The 27,388-nt window shown below is 40.8% G+C and overlaps 1 protein-coding gene across 5 annotated transcripts in view; it reads right to left on the minus strand.

The window, feature by feature from the left end:
• Positions 1-467: 467 nt before the first annotated feature.
• The window catches only part of nectin1b (nectin cell adhesion molecule 1b), a 163,620-nt gene continuing 136,699 nt past the window's right edge, over positions 468-27,388 (minus strand). Inside the window, exons 6-11 of one of the 5 annotated variants that reach the window (XM_079553714.1) lie at positions 21,925-22,072; positions 20,230-20,300; positions 12,868-12,959; positions 9,800-9,901; positions 5,316-5,495; positions 847-971 (exon numbers count right to left, since the gene is read on the minus strand). In XM_079553714.1, coding sequence (XP_079409840.1) covers positions 5,352-5,495; positions 9,800-9,901; positions 12,868-12,959; positions 20,230-20,300; positions 21,925-22,072 — 557 coding nt within the window. In that variant the 3' untranslated portion in view covers positions 847-971; positions 5,316-5,351. Of the gene's footprint in view, positions 972-5,315; positions 5,496-9,799; positions 9,902-12,867; positions 12,962-20,229; positions 20,301-21,924; positions 22,073-27,388 lie in introns of all 5 variants that reach the window. The other 4 variants (XM_079553712.1, XM_079553713.1, XM_079553715.1 and 1 more) reach the window with 4 other exon arrangements.

Consider the following 27,388-nt stretch of genomic DNA (forward strand, 5'->3'; position numbering starts at 1 on the left):
AATAATAATAATAATAATAATAATAATAATAATAATAATAATAATAATAATAATAATAATAATAATGATAATAATAATAATAATAATAATGAAGAGAATAATATATTTGTTGATTCTGGATCTTAAGCCCTTTGTTTTTTTTTGTGGCTATTGAGAACAACATTCGATTCTAATAATATGTAATATTCACTGACTCCATAATAGCAATGCTGTTTTGAAACATCATGAAAGATTCATGGGAGGGACTGCCAATTCACATTTGTATATTACCAGCCTGTCATTAAAGGGGTAGTCCATGTCATTACACATTGATAATTAGTTTACACATCAATGCTGTTTTATTTTTTTCAGCTAGGCCTATAAACCTTATTACACATACAGTACTTTCGAAGAAGCAAGCATATGATTGACATACAAACTCATAGCAAACAAATGATCACTATGCTACATAATTTCACCATTACTCAGGGGGATTCTTCAAGAAAACAAAGTAAATCTCATGATTTAGTGGCATATTCTGTACATGTTTTTTGATGGTTGGCAAGATAAAAAAGGTGAGGAAGCAGGAACAGACTGTTGTGAATGAGGTCGAGAGCGCTCCCTATGGGTGTGGTGAGGTCAGTGCGGCTGGCTAAGCTAACGTCACAAGTGTTGAGTGTGAGTGGAATAAGCAGTGTACGATAGATAGGGTGACAAACAAAGGCGTTGTGCTGGTCAGCCGTCTTGGATCACACAGATTGCTCCTTGGGGAACTTGTAGGGAGGAGCTTGTGGTCCCGGGGCAGGGTAGCTGGTGTTGGAGTACATGGGTTCCTCGGGCTGCTGGGTGTAGGGGTGCTGAGGCAGGTAGGTGACAGGGGGGTAAGGCTGAGCGGGCGGTGGCTCGGGGTAGGGCTCCCCCATGTTGCAGACGGGCTGGTAGTTGATGTACTCAGCCGGGTTCAGCAGCTCCTCTGGACACCTTCCGGGGTCCTGCAACACAGCAAGGGAGAAAATACTAAACAACAGGGCAGGGTCACAACAGGGCTCCATTTGTCACAGGACTGGCTCTAATCCAAGTGCAGTGTATTAGAGCGCAGCACTAGAAGTCTATCCAAACTGCCAAGAGGTTAATAAGTGGTTTACTGAATAAATAAATCAACCGTATTTGGCAAAGCCAAGCTGGTTTAGCAGGAATGATAAACCCTTGGAACTCAACAATTATATGCTCCTAGAGCAGCAGTTCATCCAAAGGAGAAATTGAATTCAGTTCACTTTTAACATACTAGACCACAGCATCTATGAAAAAATACTCCACTGACGCCTACAGCTCGTGATTTTACATAAGTGAACTTGCTAAAAAAGCCGATTTTCCCCACACTTGAGATTGTGAGAATCTTCTGGGAAACTATAAATCAATACTGATGCAACAGATAAAAACACAAGGTATAATAGTTCCTCATTAGATTGATCACTTCCACAATTTATATTATATGAGTTTGAATTTTGGTGCCCTCTGCTGGTGGGAGCATTTAATGCATTGCCATGCCTTTTATTGAGTTTGATGAAGAATAAAATATATTGACTTCATGGTTTTAAATTCATGCATCGAGTCTTTACTACTATATTTTAATATACTTTAATATATTCATAATAGTAATGCACCATAATCATCACAACTTATTTAAATAACATATTAGGCCTGTATTTATCATTCTTCTGACATTCAGTTAGGTGATGACAATGGTAAAATGATTACAAAGAGGTGAATGAAATGAAATGAAATGAAACTTACTCATCAAGTATCTCTACATCTACGACGACCACAAGTCCCGATCTATACAAGTTTGTTTGTTGGGAGGGATAACAAAAAGCACATTGAATGAGCATGAATAAAAGAAAAACAACAATGTGTGTTTTTTTTTATTTTTTACGACAGACACAAAAGCAAATAAAGAATAAGCAAAACAAAAAAGAAGGAGCAATGAAAACAAGATGTACAATTAGCCGATGGCAGTTGGGATGACCAAAATACTGAGCAGCTGTGCTGTAAATGTTGAAAAAATACAAATAAAAATGTAAAGCTCCATATTCCAAATGTGATTGTATAAAGTAACATGTGTACTTGTTACCTTATACTCTATAAATAATGTGTTTCACTTATGTTGTTTAAGTGTACTGTATGAGACACACCCCTGTAGTGATCTTTGGAAATGAGGACACAAACGTCTGAATGTTTTATTTGTTCCAGCATGTCAGTATCAAGGAGCTCTCATACTCAGGTGAAATAAATGTTCAGAGTTGTCAGGTTATTCTTTTTGATTTTTGATTTTATTTGCCCAGTGAAAAAAAGACCTTGGGGATTTATGATCAAATGAAAGCCAGCAGTTTGAGAAGTCTGTCGGCAACTCAGGGAGTCAAACCAACACTGACTGCAGCTAAATATGCCACCAATACTCTCTCTTTATTACCTTTTGGTAACCACGTAAAGGTACATGAAAGGAAAAGACTCAATAAGCACTCAGCTTTTGTAAGTTACTTGAGCATTGCATGGGCTCTTCTACTTTTTCATTTAGTAATTTGATGAGTGTAATTATCCCCCTACTTTCAATCTAACTAGCAAATTCAGCTTCATCAAACACAATGAAAAGAGATTACTATTGGAATTACCTTGAGGCCAATTTTGATTACTGTCAAAGGAGACATATTATGCTACAGTTAAACAGACTTTTAAAATATATTAAATGTTAGCATGTCTTGTTGGTTGTTGTCTTTAGCATTATTGAAATTGTTTCACTCCTTTGTACCAGAAGAGAGTTTGTCCAGACATTTTGAATGCTTTGAAACTTCAAATATATACATGATTTTAAATTTAAAAAAAATGTTCAAAGATGTACTGGACATTCATACATTTATAGGACCCTATAAAGATGATATCTCTTTAACTGTGCATACTATATCAAAACCTATTCATTCTCGCTGAGCTTGGAATGGAAGTTTATTTGTAGAGCGTTTTTCACACAAGTCACCCCAAGCGCTTCACACAGTGCAGTGGATTTCTTAATCTGTTGCCTCCATGTTATACACTACACTAGCTCAGCCTTGGTAGGTTTTATGTGCGTGAATAGATGAGTGATGTGCATGCATGCTGATGGAGACATTATGAATCTTTGCTGAATGCTAATAGACTGCTAAAGAAGAGCACTGTGGTTTATACAAGGGCGTGACCTCTGATTGGACAGGAGTCAGGAAGTGGATTACAAACGTGTTCAAACATTTACATAAAGAAGTACCTAATAGATTTAGAGAAGCTAAACCACATATGCACGCCAGTGGGCTCGTCTACTTACTGTGTATCCTCTCGTTGAGAACATCTGAGCTTTTGAAGATAAAAGGGCCGTGCATATATAGTGCATAAGGGATCAATCACTAAACTTATCTCTAAACTAGTTACAGAAAGTCTTTGTTTGAGCTTCAGAAATGGACTAAACAGTTACTTTGTCATTTAAATTTGTTTAAGGAAAAAAAGTTTTTCTTTTGAAAACAAGAGAAAATATGAATACTTCCTCTACTGATGCTGTTTTACATCAATAATGCAGTAATAACATATTTTCTAAATACTTTATGAACTGGCATCAAGTAGCATTATCCTGCAGGGAAGACATATTGAATATTATTTTGCACAAAAAGGTAATACTACTACCTGTGTAAGGTATAGTAATATGTTTTTGCTTGACTTAACAGTACAGTAATAACAAGGACGTTCACACTGAGTTAGTGCGAGGTAGGTTTTTGATGGCTCTTTAAATAAATTAATTCTGTGTCGTATACAGTATATAGTTGTTTTTTATTAATAAGAAAAAAGAATTAGTTTTAGCACTTTTCCCGTTGACTGTATATCAGTGGACTAATTATCAACTAATTATAGAATCCTTCAGGCAGAAGTAGAAGAAGGAAGTGGGGGAAGGCTCCGGAAGTTCCTTTGCCCCTCTTTATGTCATTACTGAACACAGGTTTGTCATTCCTACCACCACATGTTTGTCTTAACATGCTGTTTTATCCTCTTTTTATTCCTATCGCTACTTTTATTTTTTGAAGTAGGCTCCAAAAACCCAGCAAAACAGCCAGTCGGCTTTTCCAGATGCTCAAAGTTGCTTTACAATTTCCGTGCATCGCTCATTCACTAAACACTTGGTGGTCATAAACTACGACTGTAGCCACAGCTGCCCTGGGGTAGACTGACGGGACCGAGGCTGCAAATCTGTGGCATCAACTCCTCCCACCCGCACTAACCATTCACACACCATTCACACAGGTCTTTTTCTTCATCAGCACACATGAGCACCCCAAAACATTACAAGTATAAATGTTTCAACAGTTTTAAAACTAAACATTCAATTTTAAGAGTGAATGTTTATTCAGACTCAACAATATTCAAAAACAATAAAAATCTGAATTGAATATTAATTGATTTCCTAACATGTAATATAGTGGTTTCCAATCTGTGGTACAGGTACAACCAGGGGCACACATAATGACTTGTATGAGAAGAAAGATTAAAAATACATAAATAAAATAAAAATAAAATTATGTGGCACTTTAGACAAAACAGCCTATTATGTTCAGTAAGTCTTTTTAATAGTTTCAAAGAAATTAAAAGCAAAATCTAATATTGCATTTTAATATCTGTATTATCCTATATTTATCTTCTTGGTCTTCCCAGTGACGTCTAAATATTTAAAATAAAGTGCATGATTGTCTTCATTGTAAAGAAAGCTGTGTTAACAGACAGGTGTTTGAAGTTTGCGTTGGCGTATTATGCGACTGGTCATCCAAGGCCTCGGGGAGTACCTGATTTCAAAATGTTGGGAACCACTACCAATGGTCTAATTAAAATTGACATTTTTTCGAAAATATCATACAGCAAGTTTCACCTCAACAGTCATTTTACATTGCGTAAACCAATGTATCATGCTGAGAACTCATGCTTTCATTCTCACTATTTCATTCATACTAGAGGGAGATGCTCAGCTACGACAGCTTTTCTAAGAAATCATGCTTAGAAAGAGAGAAAGACAGAAAAGCAGGAGGAAGATGAAGTGCTGTGGGGAAAGAGTTTGTTAATGTTAATGCCATTGTACCGAGCAAAAGGTTTCAATTGTGGCAACTCTCAGTCGATCATCATGGTGTTTAATAGTAGATTTGAAGTATTTCAGGCTTTGTCAGAGGGGTTTGACTAAAGAAACAGGCGGCGGTGACACACGGAGAGGAACATGTGAAACATAAGGAGCAGATGGAGGAGAGTGCAGTGAAGGTGATGGAGGTCGGTCTGTGTACCTGGAGTTTGGGGGGAAAGGCCTATAATGGCATGCGCTAGTGTGAGCTAGGCTGGATGGTTGCATACTCGACAAGGTCCCCAGGGCCAGTGTGATCAGAGCTTCGTGGGCTGGGAGAGGAGGCCAAAGCTGCAGTATCCAGCTCCGCATACTGGACATCACAGTCCTTGTGGCCAGAGTTCTGAGGACAAGAGAGGCGACACTGTGTGAGGTGTGAGACAGCCACAACATCAGTCAGTGTAGACGCAGCTGTAATGTAGAGACAGACAACACAATGGATTAATGTCTCAGGGCCAGGGGCTTCCCATTGTGTGTGCCGTGTTGGCAACGAAACAAGAAAAAAGTGAATACAAAATATAATGCCAACACACAGCAGTGACACACACAAATGCGGAAAATGATATGATCCATAAATAAGAGGTTTGAGCGAGTACGGCTTAGTCACTGTTTACATGCACATATTTGAGTTGCACAATTCCCATCAAAAGGATGATTTTATTTATTTGTGTCTTTATTTAACCTCTGTTTCCAAATCTCGCTCACTGTTTGATATCTCAATAATTTCCCCGAGATATTCTCACATGGAGAGGCTTACAGCGTTTTAGGAGCTAAACGAACCAAAGACGTTTCATTTCAGTTTTACACAAACTTGGAAGGCAGTGATTGGAGTATTCTGCCTTATTGTACTCAGCTACTGTGGGCAGTGCTTTATCAGCATGTTAGAACAGTAATGTCCCCATTGTGCATGTAAACACGGGCTGCAGTTAAACAGTGATTGCTCTGACACAGTGATGGACTGAGGCTGATGGACTGGGTGATGAGTAGCTGGCCAAGTGTGCACTAAGTAAAAGCTCTAAATGGTTTCATCAATAAGGAATGGTGGACACTTTTCGCTGTTTTTTTTTTTTTTTTTTGCTTTTCAACTTCTCAGCTCGATATCAGATATTCTTAAACTACTCGTATGTGTCGTTGGATAGGATAAGCTCACGGCGTGTGAAATCAGAGTTGGAAAACCTTTTCTGGCACAAGTATATACGGGTTAATTGCACTTTAAAGCAGTACTAAGTAACTATTGCCCCTAGAGGCCATAAGCGTCACTGCAGGTGTTGTAGCATGTTACGTTTTTTTACTCATTAATTGTCTGTGAGAGTAAATACTACGCTGACAGAAAAGACAAAGGGAGAGCGGGATCCATCCAATTACACAATGGAGATCATTTTTTCACTCAAACTTGGCTGTAAATACTGTTTAAGTGGCGCTAGCCCGCAGTTAGCTTTGCCCGTTAACCTGTTAGCTTCTTCTTCATGAGTCCATTAATGTGTATTGGTGACTCCAATACACGAAGTTGCAATTGTGATTTTCTGGCCAGAGACACTGGGGGAGAGGAAAGACCCTCCAATCATAACACTTGTATTACCCCCAGAGGGACTACGGAAAGGATTTATTAAAGTAGACAAGTTACTTAGTACTGCTTTAAAAGTTGATTTATGAGTCAAACTTTGCACTGCAAGCACAGCTTCAGCTATATAAATGCCAAATCTTGGTCAAATATCTTCATCTGTGCTAGCAATCATAAAACAGTAGATACAACATTTACCTCCGGGATGTAATTCTACAGATTTAATTAAATTGAAATAAAGCAAATGTTGAGGATATGGCATAATTCATAGACTTTACACATCATATTGAACATTACAAAAGTCACTGTGCCTAAAAAGTTTATCCAAGCTTTACGCAACCTAAAGAAGCTTCCACAAGTGTGCTGTGTCCGTTGAGCACTGTCGTCTTCTCTTAATGACTACATGCAAAACAGGTAGAATGCTCAATGTGAAGAGAGGACATGTCTTGTTGTCCCCTTTGCACCATTGTCCCTCTGTCTCCGGAGAAAGAATTACTCCGACAAGTCTGAAGCCTCCCTGTCGTCTCGGGCTCATAATTCAAAATGAAACCAAACGGCATTGCATATTTCCCTGGCCGGGTATTTAAATTTGAGTGTGGGATATTTGTCATGACCAGAGTGCAATCAGGGGGAAAATTACAGCCACATCGCATTCAAAGTTGGCAGATAGTGTTTAGCCCCCAGAGAATCATCATTAGTAACACTCTCCGCTCAGCAGTCAATGCATAGCTCTGTCAAAGGCGGTGCTTAGAGAGACTCCATTCATCACAAGCCCAAACCTTCACTTGCAACAAGAAATAAGTAAAGTAAATGATGACAGAACGCCACCAATGGTGTCCGAGTATCGTCAAAAGTCAGCTTTGTATACAAGTGGTGACAGACAGTGGGGAGTCAGGTTTGATATTCTTGATATTCGTTTTATGGATACAAACATGGTAAATATGTATAAACTATTAACAATGAGGTTAAAAGCAAAAAAGTATTACTAGCTCTGTGTCCATTTGGGTACACTTCATTCTAGAAAAAGAAATATTTGGTCTTGACTTGTTCGCTTTGAAAGAACATCTTCAAAGCTACCAGCAATCATTAACTCATATCCCAAATAACCCCAATGCGTGTACATGTTGGGTGAGATGGCTGGTAATTGGGACCATAGAGTCGATACGGCCAAGTAAAGTAACAAAATAAAACACTCCAGGCAGTATATGCGGTGAAGATAACAAACAGCTGCACTTGACACTGAGAAGAAGATGTATCATAAGGGGCTACGGTGCCATTTTTATCCACACTCTGTTGCCATGCTAACACAAACGGCCATTATATGGAAGATCATTGGTTACGGCGGAGAGCACACAGATGGTAGCACAGAGATCAATGAAGTTTCCAAACATACAGGGTCCAACCACGGAGCCATGTGCAAACACGATGGAGCTGTCGTACCACCATGGTCCAGAGAAAAGGCCGGGACATTGTGCAAAATGTGGAATTAAAACGAAAACTTTTGAATGAAATTATAGAACGAGAATTTACTGCCTCATGTTGCTCTTTCGCAACTTCATTGAGATGTGTTGCTTGTGAAGGTGAGTTACAGAAGCATTAGCTAAAGAGATCTATGGGAAGGAACTCCACTTGCCTCAGGTTTTTACAAAAATATGTGGGATCGCAGTGACTTTACCGAGCACATTTTCTCCAATTCGGCTTTACCCAAATCTAAAGGCTTTTCGACTAGAGAGCAACAGTGGAATGCCTCATTTGAAAGCTAAGGCCTACAAAACTGAGCAGAACCTTTTTTGTCACGTTGTTGCCGTGTTTTTGTCACATATTTGAAGCGTTTTCGTCATGTTTTCATCATGTTTTTGTTGCTTCTTTGTTGCTTTTTTTGTCGTTCTCTGACGTGTGTTTTTGTCCGATTTTTGACGCTTTTTTTTCCAGACACTTTTAGATTTGCGTAATGCCAAACTGGAGAAAATGTCCTCCGTTCAGGTTGGGGTTAAGAGGTTAAAAGACTAAAATCTAGATCTCGTTAAACATGGTTTGGTCTGGCTAAGAAGAGGTCAGTAGCCAAAACATTGGTTTAACCTGTTACCTGCCGTCCCCTCTGGGGGTTAGGGTTAGGGTTAGGGCTAAGGTTAGGGCTAAGGTTAGGGCTAGGGCTAAGGTTAGGGCTAGGGCTAAGGTTAGGGCTAGGGTTAGGGTTAGGTTTGGGGTTAAGGTTAGGGCTAAGGTTAGGGCTAAGGTTAGGGCTAGGGCTAAGGTTAGGGCTAGGGCTCGGGTTAGGGTTAGGTTTGGGGTTAGGGCTAGGGCTAGGGCTAAGGTTAGGGCTAGGGCTCGGGTTAGGGTTAGGGTTAGGGTTAGGTTTGGGGTTAGGGCTAGGGTTACGGGTAGTTAACTCTCATCAGGATATAACTGGGATTAAGAACGGCAAATGTAATGTAAATTGTGTTTCACTCACACAGATCTCACACATATTTTTATAAACTACAAGGTCTTGGCTTTCAAATTGGATATCACTCTGGCATATAGGCTGTAAGCTCTCCTGTCAATAAGCTTTGAGATTTGGATGTAAATAATAGTTAACCCTAACCCTAGCCCTAAGGCGGCAGTTAAGTGGTTAAAAGATTTGACATTTAGTTCATGTGTATAAACAGTATCCGGACAATTCTTTCATCAATCCAATAAATAATTGCAATAATGTGGCACGTCATGACATCGTTATTCCACCTTTGCACAGTGTCCCAACTTGTTCCGAGTTACAAATGGATATGATGAAGATAAGCAGCTTATGGACCAGCGCCCTCAGCAGAACAACTGGTCAGCTTGTTAGAAGGACTGCAGAGCCATTCTCAACAAGCCCGGGCAGAAAAAACAATTAAAGATCCTCACAGCGATGTTCACAGACAGACAATCACTCTTCAAATACCTCCAAGCAAAACGACACAAACCACAAAGTTCAACCTTTTTTAACCAGCAATTATGGCTGGCCCCAAGGCTGCGGAAGTGGATGACCCCAACGGCCTTACCCCCCCCGGATATATGGTATTGCACGGGAGCGGCCTTTCACCTCCGCTCATGACGTCTCTACTCACCGGCTTATCAGTGAAGGCGGTGGACTCAGAGGGCGCCATGTCGTAATAGGGAGGCTGGAGAGGAAGCTTCTGCATTTCCTCTTCCTTGTCCAGATGAACCACCTACAGGGGGGAACACCGACAGCTCAGCTCACACTGGTCATGAGCTCCACAGACGCAACACAAGCAGCCGCTCCAAGGTTAGCGCCGCAATTAGCCCATCATTCAAAAGCAACCGCTAATGTCTCCTGCCTAATGTGCCTGCGCCGGAGAGGGGGGAATATGCAGCGTGATTACACAGGCTGCGTTCAGCGGTGGATGATTTAAATGTGTTTTATTTAGAAGTGTTTATTACATCACTCAGTTAGCGGAAGCCGAGGAAATAATTAAAGTGGCATTAAAGTTAATCTAATCTGGGTTACTTTAGAAACTATTTTGTGCAAGGGACTTTTGACATATATAGCATAACATAAATGACTTCAGAGGAAAAGAAAAAGAAGATTACTTTGAATCCACAGGCATTGGCTCCATGTGGTTGATAATTTAGATCTTGAAATCACTTTCAAATCAAAGTTAAGTTTGTAAGATAAAGATGGTATTTAGCTCACTGTCTTTGAGCCTTACAGGACATGTTTGTGGAGAGTTTCCTGGTGGAAGATTGTATATGGTATGAGGTCAACACTCCAAATGAATAACAATCAAATGTACTGTGTAAATCTATTAGTTCAACATGTTACAAATGTTGTATGTGTCTTATACCCACGATGGACACATACTGTACCATACAGTTCTGTCCAGTACATAAACTGTACAAAACACTGTATGTGATATATCACAAAACCACCGAAGATACAATCACCCCCAGCACTCCCCTCCACTGAAACAATATAGCTATCTGTGCATCTGTGTATTAGTGGTTCTACACATGGTCCTTCTCACTGTATATCCAGAGTGACTGCAGTTAGTTTAGTTTATTTGTTTATTTAACAGGGATAATGTGCAAAAGCATGAATTAAACATGCTTTTACACCAGATTATAGTTTAAACTAGTTTCCATCAGCGGTCCCTTAGCAGGTGAATTAATACAATATGAAATGTGTCCATCCATCCAAATATACACAACAACACAACAAACATCCGATCACTACACCATCCTAAATACAGCCACCGTTTGCAGGTGATTTGTAGTTCTGCAAAATCCACCTCATTGTGTGACTCGGGCGCCATTTTGGACCTGCACTTTCACAGTCTCAGCTGACATGTTTTGGCACATATTGTTTTGGCTGTATTAGCAGAACTTGTAGTGAATATGTAAGATGACTCTTTTAAGAACTACTGCAGCAACATGTGCTTTAATAGAGGGCAAAGCGAGGCGCCGAGTGCGCTGAGTATTGTTTCCTTTTCAGCAAAACCCTGCTCCCGCCGTGTGCACCTAATTGATCTGTCAGTTGTGTCAAAATCATAAAGAAAACCATCAAGCGCCTTACTGAGAATATATGCAAAATCACTTTGCCTCTTTCATTTCTCTCCAGCCGGGTATGAAGGAACTGTCAGAATTACAGCATGATATCAAAAGAACAGAGAAATCGAGCTGAAAACAGTGTTGATAGACAAAAAGTGTCCTGCTCCAAAGGTTTACAAGAAATTGACATGAGTACTATAGATTTTGTATCGCTCTAGTAACTATAATCTTCATAGAACTTGTGACAGTGCGACAAAGAAACACTGTATTTATTTCATTGTTTTGCAGAATGTATTTGCATCCCCTGTGTAATAAGATAGATGGTGTTTTTATTGGACAATGCCAAAATCATATATCCTCTGAAGGAGCTATTTGTAACAAAGCCAGAACCAACTTGTCAAAATGCAAATGGCTATAATTTATATCATTCCACCCGACAAGTGGAACACAAATACACATAAATTTCATTCAAATTTACGAGTGAATTTATATAGGATGTATCACTGTTATCAACAAATTACAGACTTTGCCTGGTCTCATCAAAAATGATTTGATATATTTTTTTCCCAGACATGCCAGCATTCAGTTTATCATTGTCAAGATAACAACAAAACTGCATTTAGAACATACCAATCATTGGTTGACTTGAGCAGTAAATAGCACATGTGTCAGTGTAAATAATTATGTTCAGTTACAAAAGTTTAATAGCCTACATACATTTTATTTTATTGTTTTGTAGAGTTTGATTGCTTGGGACACTACTTTTCTGATACATTTTAGTTAGCCCCTACTTAAAAATCAATAATTCAAATGTAGAGTACAAGTTTCCAAGTGTCCAGCCAGAGATAATAAACTGTAAATATAACAGTTTAGATCGTGTCCGTAATATCGATGACAAGCAACCTGTATCTTTAATTGCAGAACAATTGCACCCATGGCTGCCAGAACCATACCATACATTTTTATTTTTATTTTTATTTTTTACTGTGAGTCATTGAAGCGTTTGAGACTGTGTTGCAGATCCAACTTTTGCTGCAGTGCTGAGGCCAGTATAGGCGAGCGAGATGCCTTTAGTTTATGCAACAGTAATAATTGTTTATTCATGCATACTCCAGCCTTAACGCCACAGCCCCTCAGCCTTTGTGTCCGTGCCCTCACTTACTTTTATATTACTAGATGCAGAAATGACGAGTGTGCACTTTTACTGCAACTCCAGCTGTAAAGCAAAGCCACATTAGCTAAGCATCGGTATAGCACACTGCTTATTCTACTCACCTCTCACCGCAGGTTACTCTCCTATTCTGTACTCTTTCTCTGAATGTGAAGCTCAACTACAACACATTATGTTTCATGATATGCACAGGGCAGTTGAGAGGTAGGTCACACACATTGTATTTGCACCTGGAAAATAATGTATTTTCACAATGGTTAGTAGTTTTTCATTTATTTGACCCTACTTCCAGGCCACAGACGCCTGTTGCGTATGTTTGTACGTGGTAGGGGAAACCAGAGCACCTGGAGGTAAAGGAGTGCATGCAGTCCACAGAGAACGCCCCTACCAAATCCAGGACCCTCTTTCATAACATTCAGGATTTCTCAACAAAAAAACCCCAAAGAAGCTCCATACCTGTATGTCGTCAGAAGTCAAGTGGCCCTTCATGTCACTGTTCTTCTTCTTGGGCGGCGGCGGGGCGGGCTTGTGCGCGGGCGGGAGGTCGGTCCTGTTAAGACAGTGAGAAGATAACATGACACTCAGCACTGTACGGCTCTGCGCTCTGAACCAGCCTGACCGTCCACACAGCCCTCAATAATGAGAAGTCCTGCCTGCACTTGCCTGGTCCACTCTTTTTCCTCCGGTTTTGATAGATCTGGAGGAGTTGGCGGCTCTGTTGCGGCAGCAGCCATTGCCCCTTTGCCCTTTGAAAGGCGCTTGTGGAGAGACGCTGTGCTTTAATGAGAGTTGGGTGTGATTGGACACTGAGGTGGTGATGGTGGTGGTGGGGTTGGGGTGGAGGGTACAGGAGGCAGGGGGGAGAAGGGTACGAGTGAGTCACATCCTCTTCAAAACATGGCCCCCCCTGGCCAGCCGCCCCGACACAAGCGAGAAGTGACGCAGCGTGGCTTTTGAACGGTCAACAAATGCCTTATCTATAGATGATCTCTACCGTGTGAAGAAGCATAATATGATCTTTGACAGGAGTTTTCATGCTGTAGGTGACGGTGACACAGACGGAGGTGGGATAGACTTGTTGCCATTTACGTGAGAAAGATTTGCTTTGACCTTTTCTTGAGTATTACTGCAGGTTTGAAGTTTATTTGTCGAGCACAAGTCACACACAAGGCGATTCAAAGTGATTCACAGTTACATACAATTACAAAAAGGGAAATAAAATCAATCCATAAAACAATCAATCAATGACACTCTTACAAAGACAAGAGTGTAGAAAAAAGTTACCATAAATGCAGCTAAAATGAACTATTTTCAGTCTAGATTTGAACAGAGTTGAGGCCTGTCTCACATACTCTGGAAGTCTGTTCCAGATTTTAGCTGCATTAAAGGAACAGGCCATCGTTTTTCCATACTAAGATATGTTCTTACCTAAGCTCAGACAAGTTGATGCGTACCTGTCTGGTCTTTGTGCGTGCATACAAAAAGACCAAAGATGTTGCTAGCATTTGGCCTCTCCCAGCATATCCCTGTTGCGCCAAACGGGGTGAAGTTAGAAGCAACCCCGCTCTTCCACGGGCACGCACAAAGACCAGACAGGTCCGTATCAATGCGTCTAAGCTCAGGTCAGAACATATCTCAGTATAGAAAAACAGTGGCCTGTTCCTTTAAACTGAAACAGAGCCTCACCATGTTTAGTCCTGTCTTTGGACCATCAGGAGAAAACTACTGGAGGTTCACAGCACGAGATGGCTCTCACTCATATGGCTCGAGCATGTGGCACCAGAACATGGAGAGACTTTTACACAAGCCAAGCCTATGCACTGGACTAATATGGTCATGTTTCCTCTGGATGTACTACAGCGCTCTCACAGCTCGATTAGAGAGGCCAGAGAGCAGGCTAAGTCTGGTTTGGATACTATATTATTGATCTCCTCTGCAACAAAAATGAAATGCTTTTGAAATGGTTGTGTTTCTTTTGTGTTTCTTAGTATCGCTTTAGATTAAGGTGTGCTAATTAAATGTTCATATTAAATATTAAGCATATTTTGGTGTCAGGGTAAGGGTTAAGGTTAGGGTTAGGTTTAGAGTTGGCTATGAATAAGCGTATTATTAATGGACTATTAGTGTGTTAACAGATAAAATGCAGTGTGTTAATACTTTACATCATATTATTAATGCTTATTAATACTTAATGAGCACACCTTAAGCGCTACCCCTTTCTTTGTACATTTCTCCACTTTTTTCTTTATTGTTTTAAAATTACAGTTTGGAGATTTTGTCACTTCATCATTAGTACAACAACAACAACAACAACAATGTAAATACAATAATGTACATATTTTCTACTCTACTGCACACAGACTATAAATTAAAATTAAATTATTTATTTTTTAGACACAAAGGCCACTTCAGCTTTCACTTTATACAATATTAAACACATAATTATTTTGTCCCTGATAAATAAAGCAGTTTGATTCAGGTTTGAAAGGTAATTATTTGCGACGCACGGGCTGATGCTTCAAAGCCCAGCAGTTAGTTCACACTTCCTGGCAGTCACATGTCATTGCCGTCTTCTGACAGGGCATCAGGAGTAATCGAACATAATCAGCTGTAGTATCCGTGCTGTCTGTGAACCTACACACGCATTATCTCCAGCCCTGCCCCAGTCCTCATTCAAATCCTTATTGAATAACATGACCTTTCTGCAAGGCCAAGCTCGCAATTTAATATGCAGAAAATTTGTGCATGAGTGCATCTCTTAACTCCTTCTTTCACGCTCATTATTTCCACTCCATCTCACCTTGTCTCCAGCTCGGGCTGCGGTAGCACAGCTGTGTAAAGAGTCAGAGCACTCTCATGTCGACGCTCTCCTCCACTTACACGGAAAACAGTCAGTATTCTCAAAGCAGCATCATTTGTTCTACCTGCAGCAAAAGGCTCATTACCGTAATCTGCTTTTATCCCTTAAGGAGAAACGCCATATCATTAACTCAGGCAACAGTCGTATTATCTTGACTGATATAAAAAAATCTTGGCAACGCTTTAGAATACAGCCCCATCTATGCCTTATTTTATACAATTATACATACAGAAAAATATTGTCTATTGATGACATCACACATGCAGAAATACAGTGTGCAGTATAAGAAAATAACTAAATAAGACTCAACCACTGCTCATATACAGTAGGATAACGTGCAATATGAAGATTTTGGTAACACTTTAGAATACAGCCCGCGAGTTCCAGGTGTAAGTACGGGTAACAAGAAAGTAATTACACATGTAAGAACAGGTACTCTTACATTGTGTAACAAGAAGGGAACAATGTGTAACAAGGAAGTACAAAGTGTCACAAAGGGGAACAATGTGTAACAAGGAAGTACAAAGTGTCACAAAGGGGAACAATGTGTAACAAGGAAGTACAAAGTGTCACAAAGGGGAACAATGTGTAACAAGGAAGTACAAAGTGTCACAAAGGGGAACAATGTGTAACAAGGAAGTACAAAGTGTCACAAAGGGGAACAATGTGTAACAAGGAAGTACAAAGTGTCACAAAGGGGAACAATGTGTAACAAGGAAGTACAATGTGTAACAAGAAGGGAACAATGTGTAACAAGGCAGTACAAAGCGCAACAAGGGGGAACAATGTGTAACAAGGAAGTACAAAGTGTCACAAAGGGGAACAATGTGTAACAAGGAAGTGCAAAGGGCTACAAGGGGGAACAATGTGTAACTTTGTACTTCCTTGTTACACATTGTTCCCCCTTGTTGCGCTTTGTACTGCCTTGTTACACATTGCTCCCCCTTGTTGCGCTTTGTACTGCCGTGTTACACATTGCTCCCCCTTGTAACGCTTTGTACTGCCTTGTTACACATTGTTCCCCCTTGTTACGCTTTGTACTGCCTTGTTACACATTGTTCCCCCTTGTGACACTTTGTACTTTCTTGTTACACATTGTTCCCTTCTTGCTACACGTTGTAAGAGTACCTGTACTTACATGTGTAATTACTTTCTTGGGCTGTATTCTAAAGCGTTACCAAAATCTTCATATCGCACGTCATCCTACTGTATATGAGCAGTGGTTGAGTCTTATTTAGTTATTTTCTTATACTGCACACTGTATTTCTGCATGTGTGATGTTATCAATATTTATGTATATATTATTATATATTATACATATATATATTATTATATTTTTCCTTATGTATAATTGCATGAAATAAGGCATAGCTGTACCATGTTTAGCTCTCCATTCTGAATTACAATCTGCTGTCTGAGCATGTTCGAGTTTTTCTGATCCCATTGGGTGCACTTATGTTTGCTTTTCATTGCACATTAGGCGAAGAGCACACTCAAAGCGGTTGTCTGCCTTCTCCATATGCTGAGAGAGTTTATTAAATGTGACCAAAACTCAAGGGAGGTCTCATATCCCATGCATCATACAGCTGTGCACCCGTGCTCCCATCACGTTCATAACTACGGCCCACGTTCGTAATCAGCGGGTTCCTGCGGGGACACTGCAAAGTAATCACTGTGGCAAAAGAACGTCACTTAACTTTATTATGGACATAAGAAAAGACAGTCAAACCAGTGGCGTATTATTTTTTACGATGATAATAATAACAGAAATCAAAAGCTGGTAAAAGACTTTGTGAGTGCCAGATGTGGAGGGACAACCTTTGTGACTGAAGATATAATTACCAGATGTTATATACACAAATAGCAAGACATTGTGCAGAGTTGACGATTATCCACGTTTGCTCCTGTGGTACTGCCATATGCCAACAGGAAACTGCAGACAAATACTTTTAGAAACTTTGATTTCACTTTTTTTTGCTGATTGCATTACTTGACAAAAGTTTCACGCAAAATTAGGAACATTTAGGTAGCAGTCAGATGTGAAGAAAGAACAGGCGGTACAATGTTTGTAGTTCATGCTATGACTGTGTAGAAGCTCCGTGGAGGAAGAGCGAGAAGTTGTTTTGTTTGATTGAATTGAACCCCCTGGATGACTGAAGGTTAGAGTTATAATAGTTTCTTTCTTTTCGTTTCCCAAGTCGGGCTTTCCCTGAGACTGGCCAATGAGTAAAATGGCTTGTGACTCCAGTCTATTTTTCAGTATACAAGTGTGTTTTTTCTGTGCACGCTACTTTGATTTTTAAAAGCATGCCGCATTGTCCAAATTATTTTCAGCCATGCCGCTGTGTGCCTGACCACCTCATGCGTGTCTGTCTCCACAGTGTCATCTTTTAGTGTGCAGGGCCGAGCAGAGCAGGAGGGGGCGGCGTGTGGGCCTGGCCCTGCAGTGACACACACGCACTAATGGAAGCCGACAGGCCGCACGAGCCACTGGGGAGCGCCGAGCATCAGCTGCACTGCATTCACATATCCACCATGCTTTTTTCTTTTTTTCTTCTGTACTTCCAACTAAAGAACCCAGCTCCCTCATCTTCAGCCCTTCGCGCTCGGCTGGATACAAAAGGTTCCAGGCGGCTTAAGGGAAGATTTAACGGGGGATGCTGAGAGAAAAACTTAGCTAATCCTCGAAGTGAGGAGTGTAATCTGCGATTTATGATTTATGTCCAAAAAACGTGCACAAATAGTAGCCTTCAAAGATACAATTTGGAGATGATCTTCCTCCACACTCTGCAGGAGAATGGCTGTGTTTCCCAAACGCATGCCCATGTTGAACTGCTGAGTTTCTTTCACATTGATTTTTTTTTTTTTTTTTTTCAGGTCTCAATCTTTTTTGAAAATGCTATTTAAATGCTAATGGAATCTTAATTGCAAATTGAGAAAATGTTATTTAATCCGAAAGAGACAATTACAATTCAACAGGGTTTTTTTGTGTTGCAGTTCTCCAAACAAAAGCTAATAATGACTGTTCAAACAAAAAAGAAGATTACAGCAATATTGTTTTTTTTTTATTATTATAATCATGATTTCTTTTTTTATCAAAAAGACTTTAAGAACAGACCAAAGCTTTCATATGTACACTTGTTTTGATATGTAAAGCCGTGTGTTCAAGGCTTGGGTTCCTATACACAAAAAACTCAGAGTACAGATAATATTATATCTGACAGTGCCACATCAAAAACATTCAGTACAGAGAAACTAATCAGCATGGTGTACATTTTGAAGCAACTATGGACAAGCAACACTCAGTCATTTACACTGGCACAGCAACAGCAGTGAAAGTCCATGAATGACAAATACAAGGACAAGGCTATTCTGGTTACAGCTTGGAGCTAAAAATTAACAAACTTCCAGACATTATCAGACACGGCTCCACATAATATTTCATTTAAGTCTCTTCCATTGTCCTTTAAATGATGTTGCTACGTTTGGATTTTCATGGACTCTCCACCAGATGCGACGCTGATTTATCAATGTGGCCTGTTTAGTGTGTTGTGCTGTGCTTTGTTCAGCCACAGGACTCGTCTCATTCGTCTGTGTGGAGTGACATGAACTGAAATGCATCACCTGACAACTTTATAGCTTTTACAATTCTTCGCCTTCCTTGTGCTAAATCAATCCAAGAAGTTTGCCTTCAGAGTGAATTACACCGTCCCATTTGTCCTGCAGTGTCCGCGGTGACTGCATGTCGCGAACTCGACACGTAGAATTTATTTTTGCACGGGCGCGCGGCGTCGAGATTGGCAGCTTTGCGCCGCTTTTTGGAGGTCATACATCACAGTCGAACGCGGGATGGAGTGATGAACACATTATTCTGAAAACATTGCTCTTGACACCGGCCATCTATTTTGATAATGAGTGGTACTTGTGCCAGTGCTGCCTGTAAAGAGCGCGTGATTTATGAGGATTGACCAATTTCGAGTCACATCATGTGTTGCCGTGCGAGGGCAAACACGGGCGTGACTGGCGGTGCACTCAGCCATGTTATCAAATGGCCAAGCCTGATTAACGGCTCATCAACATGCAAAATTAAACAGCTTTCCGTCAGCTTCACCCACGCTCAGCGAAAACTCCACCAACAATACCTCTTTCCACAACGTCACTGACAATCACACTTTGCGACATGTCTCAATTAGACGCTAAACACCACAAATGGACACAGATTGTTTTGGATATTGTACAACATGCCAAACGCACATTAATATGGCTACACACTGAGTTTCTTCATGCAGATGTGACAATAATCATGCACACAGAAGGAGGGAGTGGAGAACAAGCCAGAGGACAGAGGCTGCACAATGTGGTCCCCTTCAGGAAGACATTATCATTAGTACTGGGGGAACAAAGCTGTTATGAGCTCACGCTTTCCCGCTGATATCGCAAATTAATACGTTCCAATGTACACACATTTGGATCAGATATACGTTTTTTGTTGCAAGACTTGATTAAGAGCAACGCTATGTTTTTTGTGGCACAATTGAAAGCATAGGCTACAGTCCTGTACAAACATTTTAGTTTAAAAGATCATTTAAAAACAAAAAACAGAGCCAGGAATCTAGATGAATGTTTAGTTCAAAGGTACACTTTTATGTTTACCATTGCAAAATAGCAGAGATTTGCGTTTAAGTGAAGTTCTGGGTTTCTAATCTGTATCGCGAGACAAGTTGGACCACATGATGCAAGTGCTTCTCAAATCTGTGTGATATGAAGCAATAAAAATGCTAATTTCATAAGAGTAGTGTGTTTGATTGTCTTGTCAGTTAAGTCTGAATATCTCCGGCTGTGCGCTCACAGAGGCGTGCTGACGTATGTGACCTGTACGCCGCCGTTACATGCAGGTAACAGGATGGATCCAGGAGCACAGGGGTCAGCAGGGGACACAGGGGCAGGGCTCTCTACTTTCCTGGTGGGGGAATCGGGCTTCTCTGGAGCCTGTGTCACACAACTATCGGCCACAGCAGCCACAGCAGTGCTGAGGGAGAGAGCAGCAGCAGAGTGAAAGAGACAGATTAGAGCGCAGGGGGAACAGACAGAGAGAGATGGGGCACGAGACTGAGTGGGACTCATTTGTCTTGAGAAAGAATTCCTGAGAGCTGGAAGCAGTGTGCTGAGGGCTCCCAACCTCGCAACATGATTACATCTCGAGGTGTAACAGTACGACATGTGGTCAGAAGATTCTCCTTTACCCAGGGAGATATGTCATTGTTTGCATCCAACAATCATGCACATGTGGACTATAGGTGCCATGTAAATGTTGATGTGAATAGTGACACATCACAAGAATTGGCCTTTGTATGGGACTCTAATGATGAATTATAAGTGAGTCCAAGAATAAATATGATTGAAGCTACATTTGTGTTGTGTTCAACAGTTTGTTTTGTTTGGAACCCTTGAATCCTTTAATCTTGAAACTAGGGCCCGGTCGATATGAGCTACTTTACAGTATCGGTCGATGAAAATGCCGAAATCTCCTGAACCGAAAGTGATGAACTTTTTTGTATTGGAAAGAGCTCAGATAGAGCTTAAAAATGAGCCCTCCAATAACTTCCATAATTTTGTAACCATAAGAGGTAGAGATGCCCTTTTTTTCCATTTTAGAATCTGCTTAGTTTTGTCTTTCAAACAAGCTCCATCTGAAGTACACACTAAACATAAATAGAGCGCCCCCTGCTGTCAAAGTTCAACACTGACACGTTTAGAAGCTTCATACACAGGATTATACCAGACATCTTCCTAAAATATCAGCGGTGCATATCGGCCAATCAAAATCCCCAATAATCAACATCGGCCATCAGTCGACCTCTATCAGATGTATTTCTATGATTTAAACCTTTACTATATTAATACATGTTTAACTAGGCTAATTTACATTAAATTAAATAACATAAAATATCGGCCTACATATCGGCTATCGGCCATGCCAACCAGTATCGAGCCCCAAAAATCTATATCGGTCGAGCCCTACTTGAAACCCTTAACATTAGGAAACAACAGATGATGGTAAAGTCCTGTTATGTCTCACCTGTGAACAGGTTCATGTTAATGCGAAAACTAAACCTACTTTTACAATTCACCGGGAAAAGAGCAGGCTTGGCTGATGTTCAGAGATGCATCATTACGGTGAACTCTAAAATGATCATTGTAATCTCATGAGAAGATTGAAGCGGAGAGCAGTCACAGCCAAACCTCACACCCACTGCCTCTGACACTTTGGCTGCTTGGTGGGGTTCCCTGAGAGGACAGCCAGGCCTGGAGCTTCCTCTCAATATCATTCAACATATCTAGTAATCACGCAAAACTTGATTTATCTCAAAGGATGCATCGTGACAACCAAGACGAGCCTGATTCTGATCTGCCACGGTTTCACTATTTGTCTGCAGCAGGTGAGACATTCGAACAGTACCTTCGATCACAATGGGTTCGTGGAGGGAAAATGGCTGAATCGGAGCATGTCCTGATGTGTTCAAACGTGTGGAGAAAGTGCTTTGTCCATTGGGGAGCGTTTCCCTGTCTCTTGAGCTGACAGCAGAGCACAGCTAATCTTACAGCTGTCCCGCTCAGTGCTTTGTGTGTAGTGATTCTGCGGCGGTACTCACAGGTCATTATCTGTCTCTGTGCGAGTCTTCTGCTGCCGCCGATGGACCATGAAAACAGTCACCCCCACTCCGATGATGAGGCCGATGGCAACCACTCCGCCAAGGACCCCGATCACTCCGCCTGGGGGCCCCTGCGCCATGGGCTTCTCTGCAGGGAGACACACGAGGCACAGCGTTACAACAAAGAACCTTTACCTCTCGGCGTGGGGCTTGATGGAGGAGAGAGCAGGTAGGAGCTCTTGTCTGAAATGCACACCAGCGAGCAGAGAGAACAGTATTGTAAAATATTACATGCATATATAAACACTCAACGGGTGTTTGTGTCTTGCAAAAAGAAAAAGATGTCCAGAACTTCTTCTATTTTCTTTGGGCCTGAGGTGTTTTTCCTATATTTTTTAATGCGGAATAAATATTGATGCAGTGCCCTCCACAGGAAACACACTGAAGTGAATTTTCCAAAGAACAGCATCACACAAGAGCAAACTTTTCTACAATCAAGAGTAGAGATGCACTGATCCAGCTTTTTTACTATCAATACCGATACTGGGGTTTGAGTGTCTGCCGATATCCGATATTTACCGATACCGAGACTTTCTAAAAAAGTGTCTTTCTCTGAGTGAAAAAATTGATTGACTCTTCTCCATTGTAAGATCAATAGAGTCATATTTTACTGTCATGGTACAGATCAACTATTGATGATTGATTGAGTTTATGACAGGCTTTAGGTTGCATTAATGTAAATAACTCACATTGGGTAATCTGAGCATTACAATGTTCGATCAGTTATTTCTTAAACTAAAATACAAACACTTGGCTTCAGCAGTAGTCACTTTTATTTTATTATAGGCTACTATAGATATTTAATTTTCTGACCCAGCCTTGAGCTAGTTTTCGTTAGCATCAGCATGCTCCCGCTAGCTAAAGCATGCTATCGCTAACTGCAAAATTTTGCGCGGCGATCAAAAATACATTTGCAGAGGTAAACACTAACTCAGTTATTGAATTCTCCAGGTTCTTAGCTTCACAATGACATACAGCATGCCCATATTCGCTTAGATTTAGGTGGTAAAAGTGTTTTTAAGGCGTTGAGAGCCAAAACTGGTATTGTTCAGTTTCGGATATTTGTAGCCGATACCCGATAACGTATTTTTTTCAGTATTGGCTCCAATATCCGATACCAGTGCATCCTTAATCAAGAGTCAGACAGTAACAAGAAAACAGAAAACAGTAACAAAGGAAGATTATTCTTTGTTCTAAAACATGTTGAAAATACATGCTTTTCATTTTAGAAAAAGCACATAATTCAATGTGTACAAAAGTAATGTTTTTTTTTTTTTTTGTTTTTTAGAAAACTCAAAGCAGTTGGAGCGGTCCAGCAGTCGTAAGTATTTTTCAGAGTCATGTCCATTGTTTTGCTCAGCCATGGCTTAACCTGAATGCAGTTTTCTGAATGGTACCTTGTTACAGTCAGCATTTGTAGGTGGTGTGTTTCATCAATCGCTCAAAGGGAGGCTGAAAAAAAAGCTTGACAGCGCTCTCAAGAGCACAGACATTATGGAAACCAGCCCCGTTCTTTGGAGGAAACAAGGAATATAAAAGGTATTTACAACAATGTTATGCCGCTGCCAAGAAAACACATTTCAAAACGAGCAAGGACAAATCCAAACACAATTAATGTTCTTGTTAATCACAATGTTCAGACATCCAGCACAGTGTTTAAAAAGTAAAACATTATTCATTGAAGACATATATGGTGTTTTACAATAATTGTATCCAGTAGTGGGAAAATACAAAACAACTGTCTTCTAAAATTGGGTAATAAAAGCTTCTTGTAGTTTATTGTAAAAGTAACATTTCCTTGACTTCTGTTCAGATTTAAGCCCTGGCTTGATCTTCCTTTCCCCCTCAGAAGTTGAAGATGTCCATTTTAAGACAGGCCAGGGACCAATCAATGTCTGGCTGCTGTTGTGATAGGACAAAACAATCCTCGACACCTCTCCTTTGAAAAGACCAGTCTATCTGCTGGCCTCGTGATGGCTCAGGTATTATGTGCCGGTCCCTCAGGGTGATGTCGGGACAAGGTCGTGCACCCCTGGGACTCCCCTCCCCTGCCCTGCCGGCTCCCCTCTTTCAGTCCACATAATGATAGATACACAGAGGGCCAGAGCACATTGGACTGCCCAATGGAAAGCATGTTACACCAGAGTTGGCTTCTAAAGTCCAACATGCCATGTCATGTTCATGGGGAGGTTTTATGGTGGAGTTCCTTTACTGCATTTGAGGATAAAAGTACAGTATGATAAAAGTAGAGCACAGTAAACAGTATGCTCCTAATGTGCGTTCTAAACAATACTTGTTCTGCATTCTCTCAGTCATTTGGGGAGATAGAGCTAAACACTCCTGCTCACCTTAAAACCTCACATTTTAAAGAATAAATGTTTTTTATTTTTTGCTTGGATTGATCTGTAATTACCCATTTGCAATACTGTCAATACCCACTAGAGGTCGACCGATATTTGGGGATTTTACAATATCGACTAGCGTCCGGTCTAGCACCGATAAAAACCAAAGTCAGGGTTTTGAATTGGTGAGCTACAAGTTTGACTAAAGTTCACTAAACCTTAGTGAATATGGACATGCATTGGTCCGACGTCTCATTATTCTGAAAATTTACCAGTGAGCAGAGCTAGGTGCCATTTGTCCGACATCTCTTTAGTCAGCAAAAAACAGGCCCATTAAGTCCAATTGGTCCGATCATAAACTGTGGAGATGTGCTTGCAGTTTACCACACATGTGCTCCAAGTCCGCTGACGAGAATAGCTATTTCACATGACCCTAAACTCCGAGCACATCTCCGCTGCTGATGGTCGGACCAGCGTGACCTTTGACCAATGGGTCCCTTTTTTCCTGACTAAAGAGATGTCGGACCGATGGCACCCCTGCTCAATGGGACATTTTCGGAATAATGAGACGTCGGACTAATGGACTGACCCCGAAAATGCTGCGGCTAGCAACAGTATGCTAATTCTCACGGCAGCATGCTAATGCTAACGGCAACTAATCAAAGTTGGGACAGAAACTATGAGTGAATCACCTAAGATAAAATTAGCCTCTGATGGAGAGGCCAAGTAAAATGTTTTTATAGGATTAAAGACAGACATTTGACATCGGCCAAAAATATTGGCCGATCATATCGGCATCAGCCTTAGAAAAACCCATTTCGGTCGACCTCTAATACCCTCACGCATGATTCCGCATTTGTTCATTTCAGCTGTCAGTGTTCATAATGTTATGTCCCATTGGAGACCCAATGCACACTCCGATTAGTGTATGCACTTCGGAGTCCCAAAACAAATCAGCAACATATATATTGTAGTAGGAGATGGTGTCAACTTTTTTCAATAAAGAAAGATTTGAAGAGCTTGGAAGACTGGCATAATAAAGGTGATGTTACTGTATTGTGGCAACCGACAAGCGCCACGTCCCACTGTTGTCTCATCAGGGGCATCGTAAAAGCCAAGTAGAGGGTTGGATTTCTTTGGCCTAATGCAAATGCCAGACACAATAGTCAGCTGTACGACACCAACACACCGAGGAGGGCAGATCAGAATGCAATTTCCCTGTTGTGTAGCCTCGGGCACTCTGCACAGAGGATTTCAGCTGTCACCTCCTCACATAAAAAGAGAGGAGCAGCTACATGCACGTCCTCTTACTTCAGCCCTATAGTTGGAGAGTCATCAAAAATTAAAGCCCCCACTGTCCGGGCCTTACGTGCGTAGCGTAAGTATCCATTTCATTTGATATTAATAATGGAGATTTTCTAAGACTCATGTGAGGATACGATATTACGCTTCTATTTTCACGTTGATGGAAAAGTGATCTCATCTGACACACACCATTCAGCTATGGCAGAAATCCGAGATTAGATTTCAGATTCGACAGGAAACCAGAAAACCTTGTTAAATATTTGAAACATTAGAGTTACACTAGGATTTATATAAGAAGTTTCAGAAAATCCCTGGGCTGAAATTGAGTGTCACTTTGGCCCTTCGGACAAGCACTGACTCAAGCAGATCGGCACTAGGGATGTCACGATTAACCGGTTTTACAGTTATCGCGGTTATAAAAGCTGACTAGATTAACTGTACGAATTGTAGGACCCAAACCGCAGTCACGACTCATGAGCCTTAATGTATTTGTGCCAAACGGTGTGCACTCATTGCTAAAGACTGAAAAAAATCCGTCCAGTGTGAAATCCAGCCCAAAATATTTATATATATAATCCAAATCCAATGTGCACAGAGCAAATCGTGTCCGTTTTCGCATGTTAAGCATAACGTTGCCAAGGGAAGAGTCCCAAAAGAACTATGAGCAGCAACGAGAGAGAAAATGTGCTATCTTTTGAAAACATTCACACCAGTGTTCTTCCTGTAGATGTTGCTCATGATAATATTCTATTGCTTATTCCATCCATCCATCTATTTTCTTCCGCTTTATCCGGGGCCGGGTCGCGGGGGCAGCAGTCTCAGCAGAGATGCCCAAACTTCCCGATCCACACACACCTCCTCCAGCTGTTCTAGGGGAACCCCGAGGTGACACCAGGCCAGCTCGGAGACATAGTCCCACCACCGTGTCCTGGGTCTTCCACGAGGCCTTGTCCCACTAGGACATGCCTGGAACACCTCTAGGCATAGCTTATTATTGTGTTTTACATAAGGGTCAAAGTTAAAAGATACAGTCAATGTTCAATAGGTTTTTAATGAAAACAACCCTTAAACAAATATAAAAATGTATGTATAATGTACATTGAGACAGTATTTGATACATTCTCAGTATTTTCTTCCTTATTTTTGATAATCATGAATAACTGGGAATATTTTTCCTTTCAATAACCGTGACTGAAAAATTCAGAATAGCGACCTCATCCCTAATCGTCACAGGGATGAGGTCACGTTTTTGAGACACCTCTAATTTAGCAGACACAGACATTCTTGCTCCAGAACACAATGCACCAGTGGGAGCAGTTATTGAATCAACAACCTGTTGGTTCTGAGGTATAAACAAACTTATAAAGGCTAAAAGAGTGTGTAACTAACAGGACAGTCTGATGATCCAACCCACAACAAACTTAAGCAATTCCAATTTGCCTGTGTGCACTTTCAATTACTTTCTTATAGAAAACGAATCTTGATTCGGACCCAGAAAATGCATTATCAGAGACTTGATTAATTTGTTGACTATTGCTGAGAGAAGGTGTTGTTCACCAAAATGATTAAAAGATGTTAGCCCTTTTCTGGGTACAATTGAGCAGAGCAGGAGATTATTTTATAACAAAAGAAAAGAGTTACCCTTTGCCCAAACCTTATGTGCAGCTTGAGAGACACACCTTCAAATTCAATTAGCTGGGGTACGATAGTCTAACAGTGGCTGATAACTGTGGCCAGATGATTCAATTACTGCTCTC

Source organism: Gobius niger (genome assembly GCF_951799975.1).
Source record: "Gobius niger genome assembly, chromosome: 1".
NCBI classification, from domain to species: domain Eukaryota; kingdom Metazoa; phylum Chordata; class Actinopteri; order Gobiiformes; family Gobiidae; genus Gobius; species Gobius niger.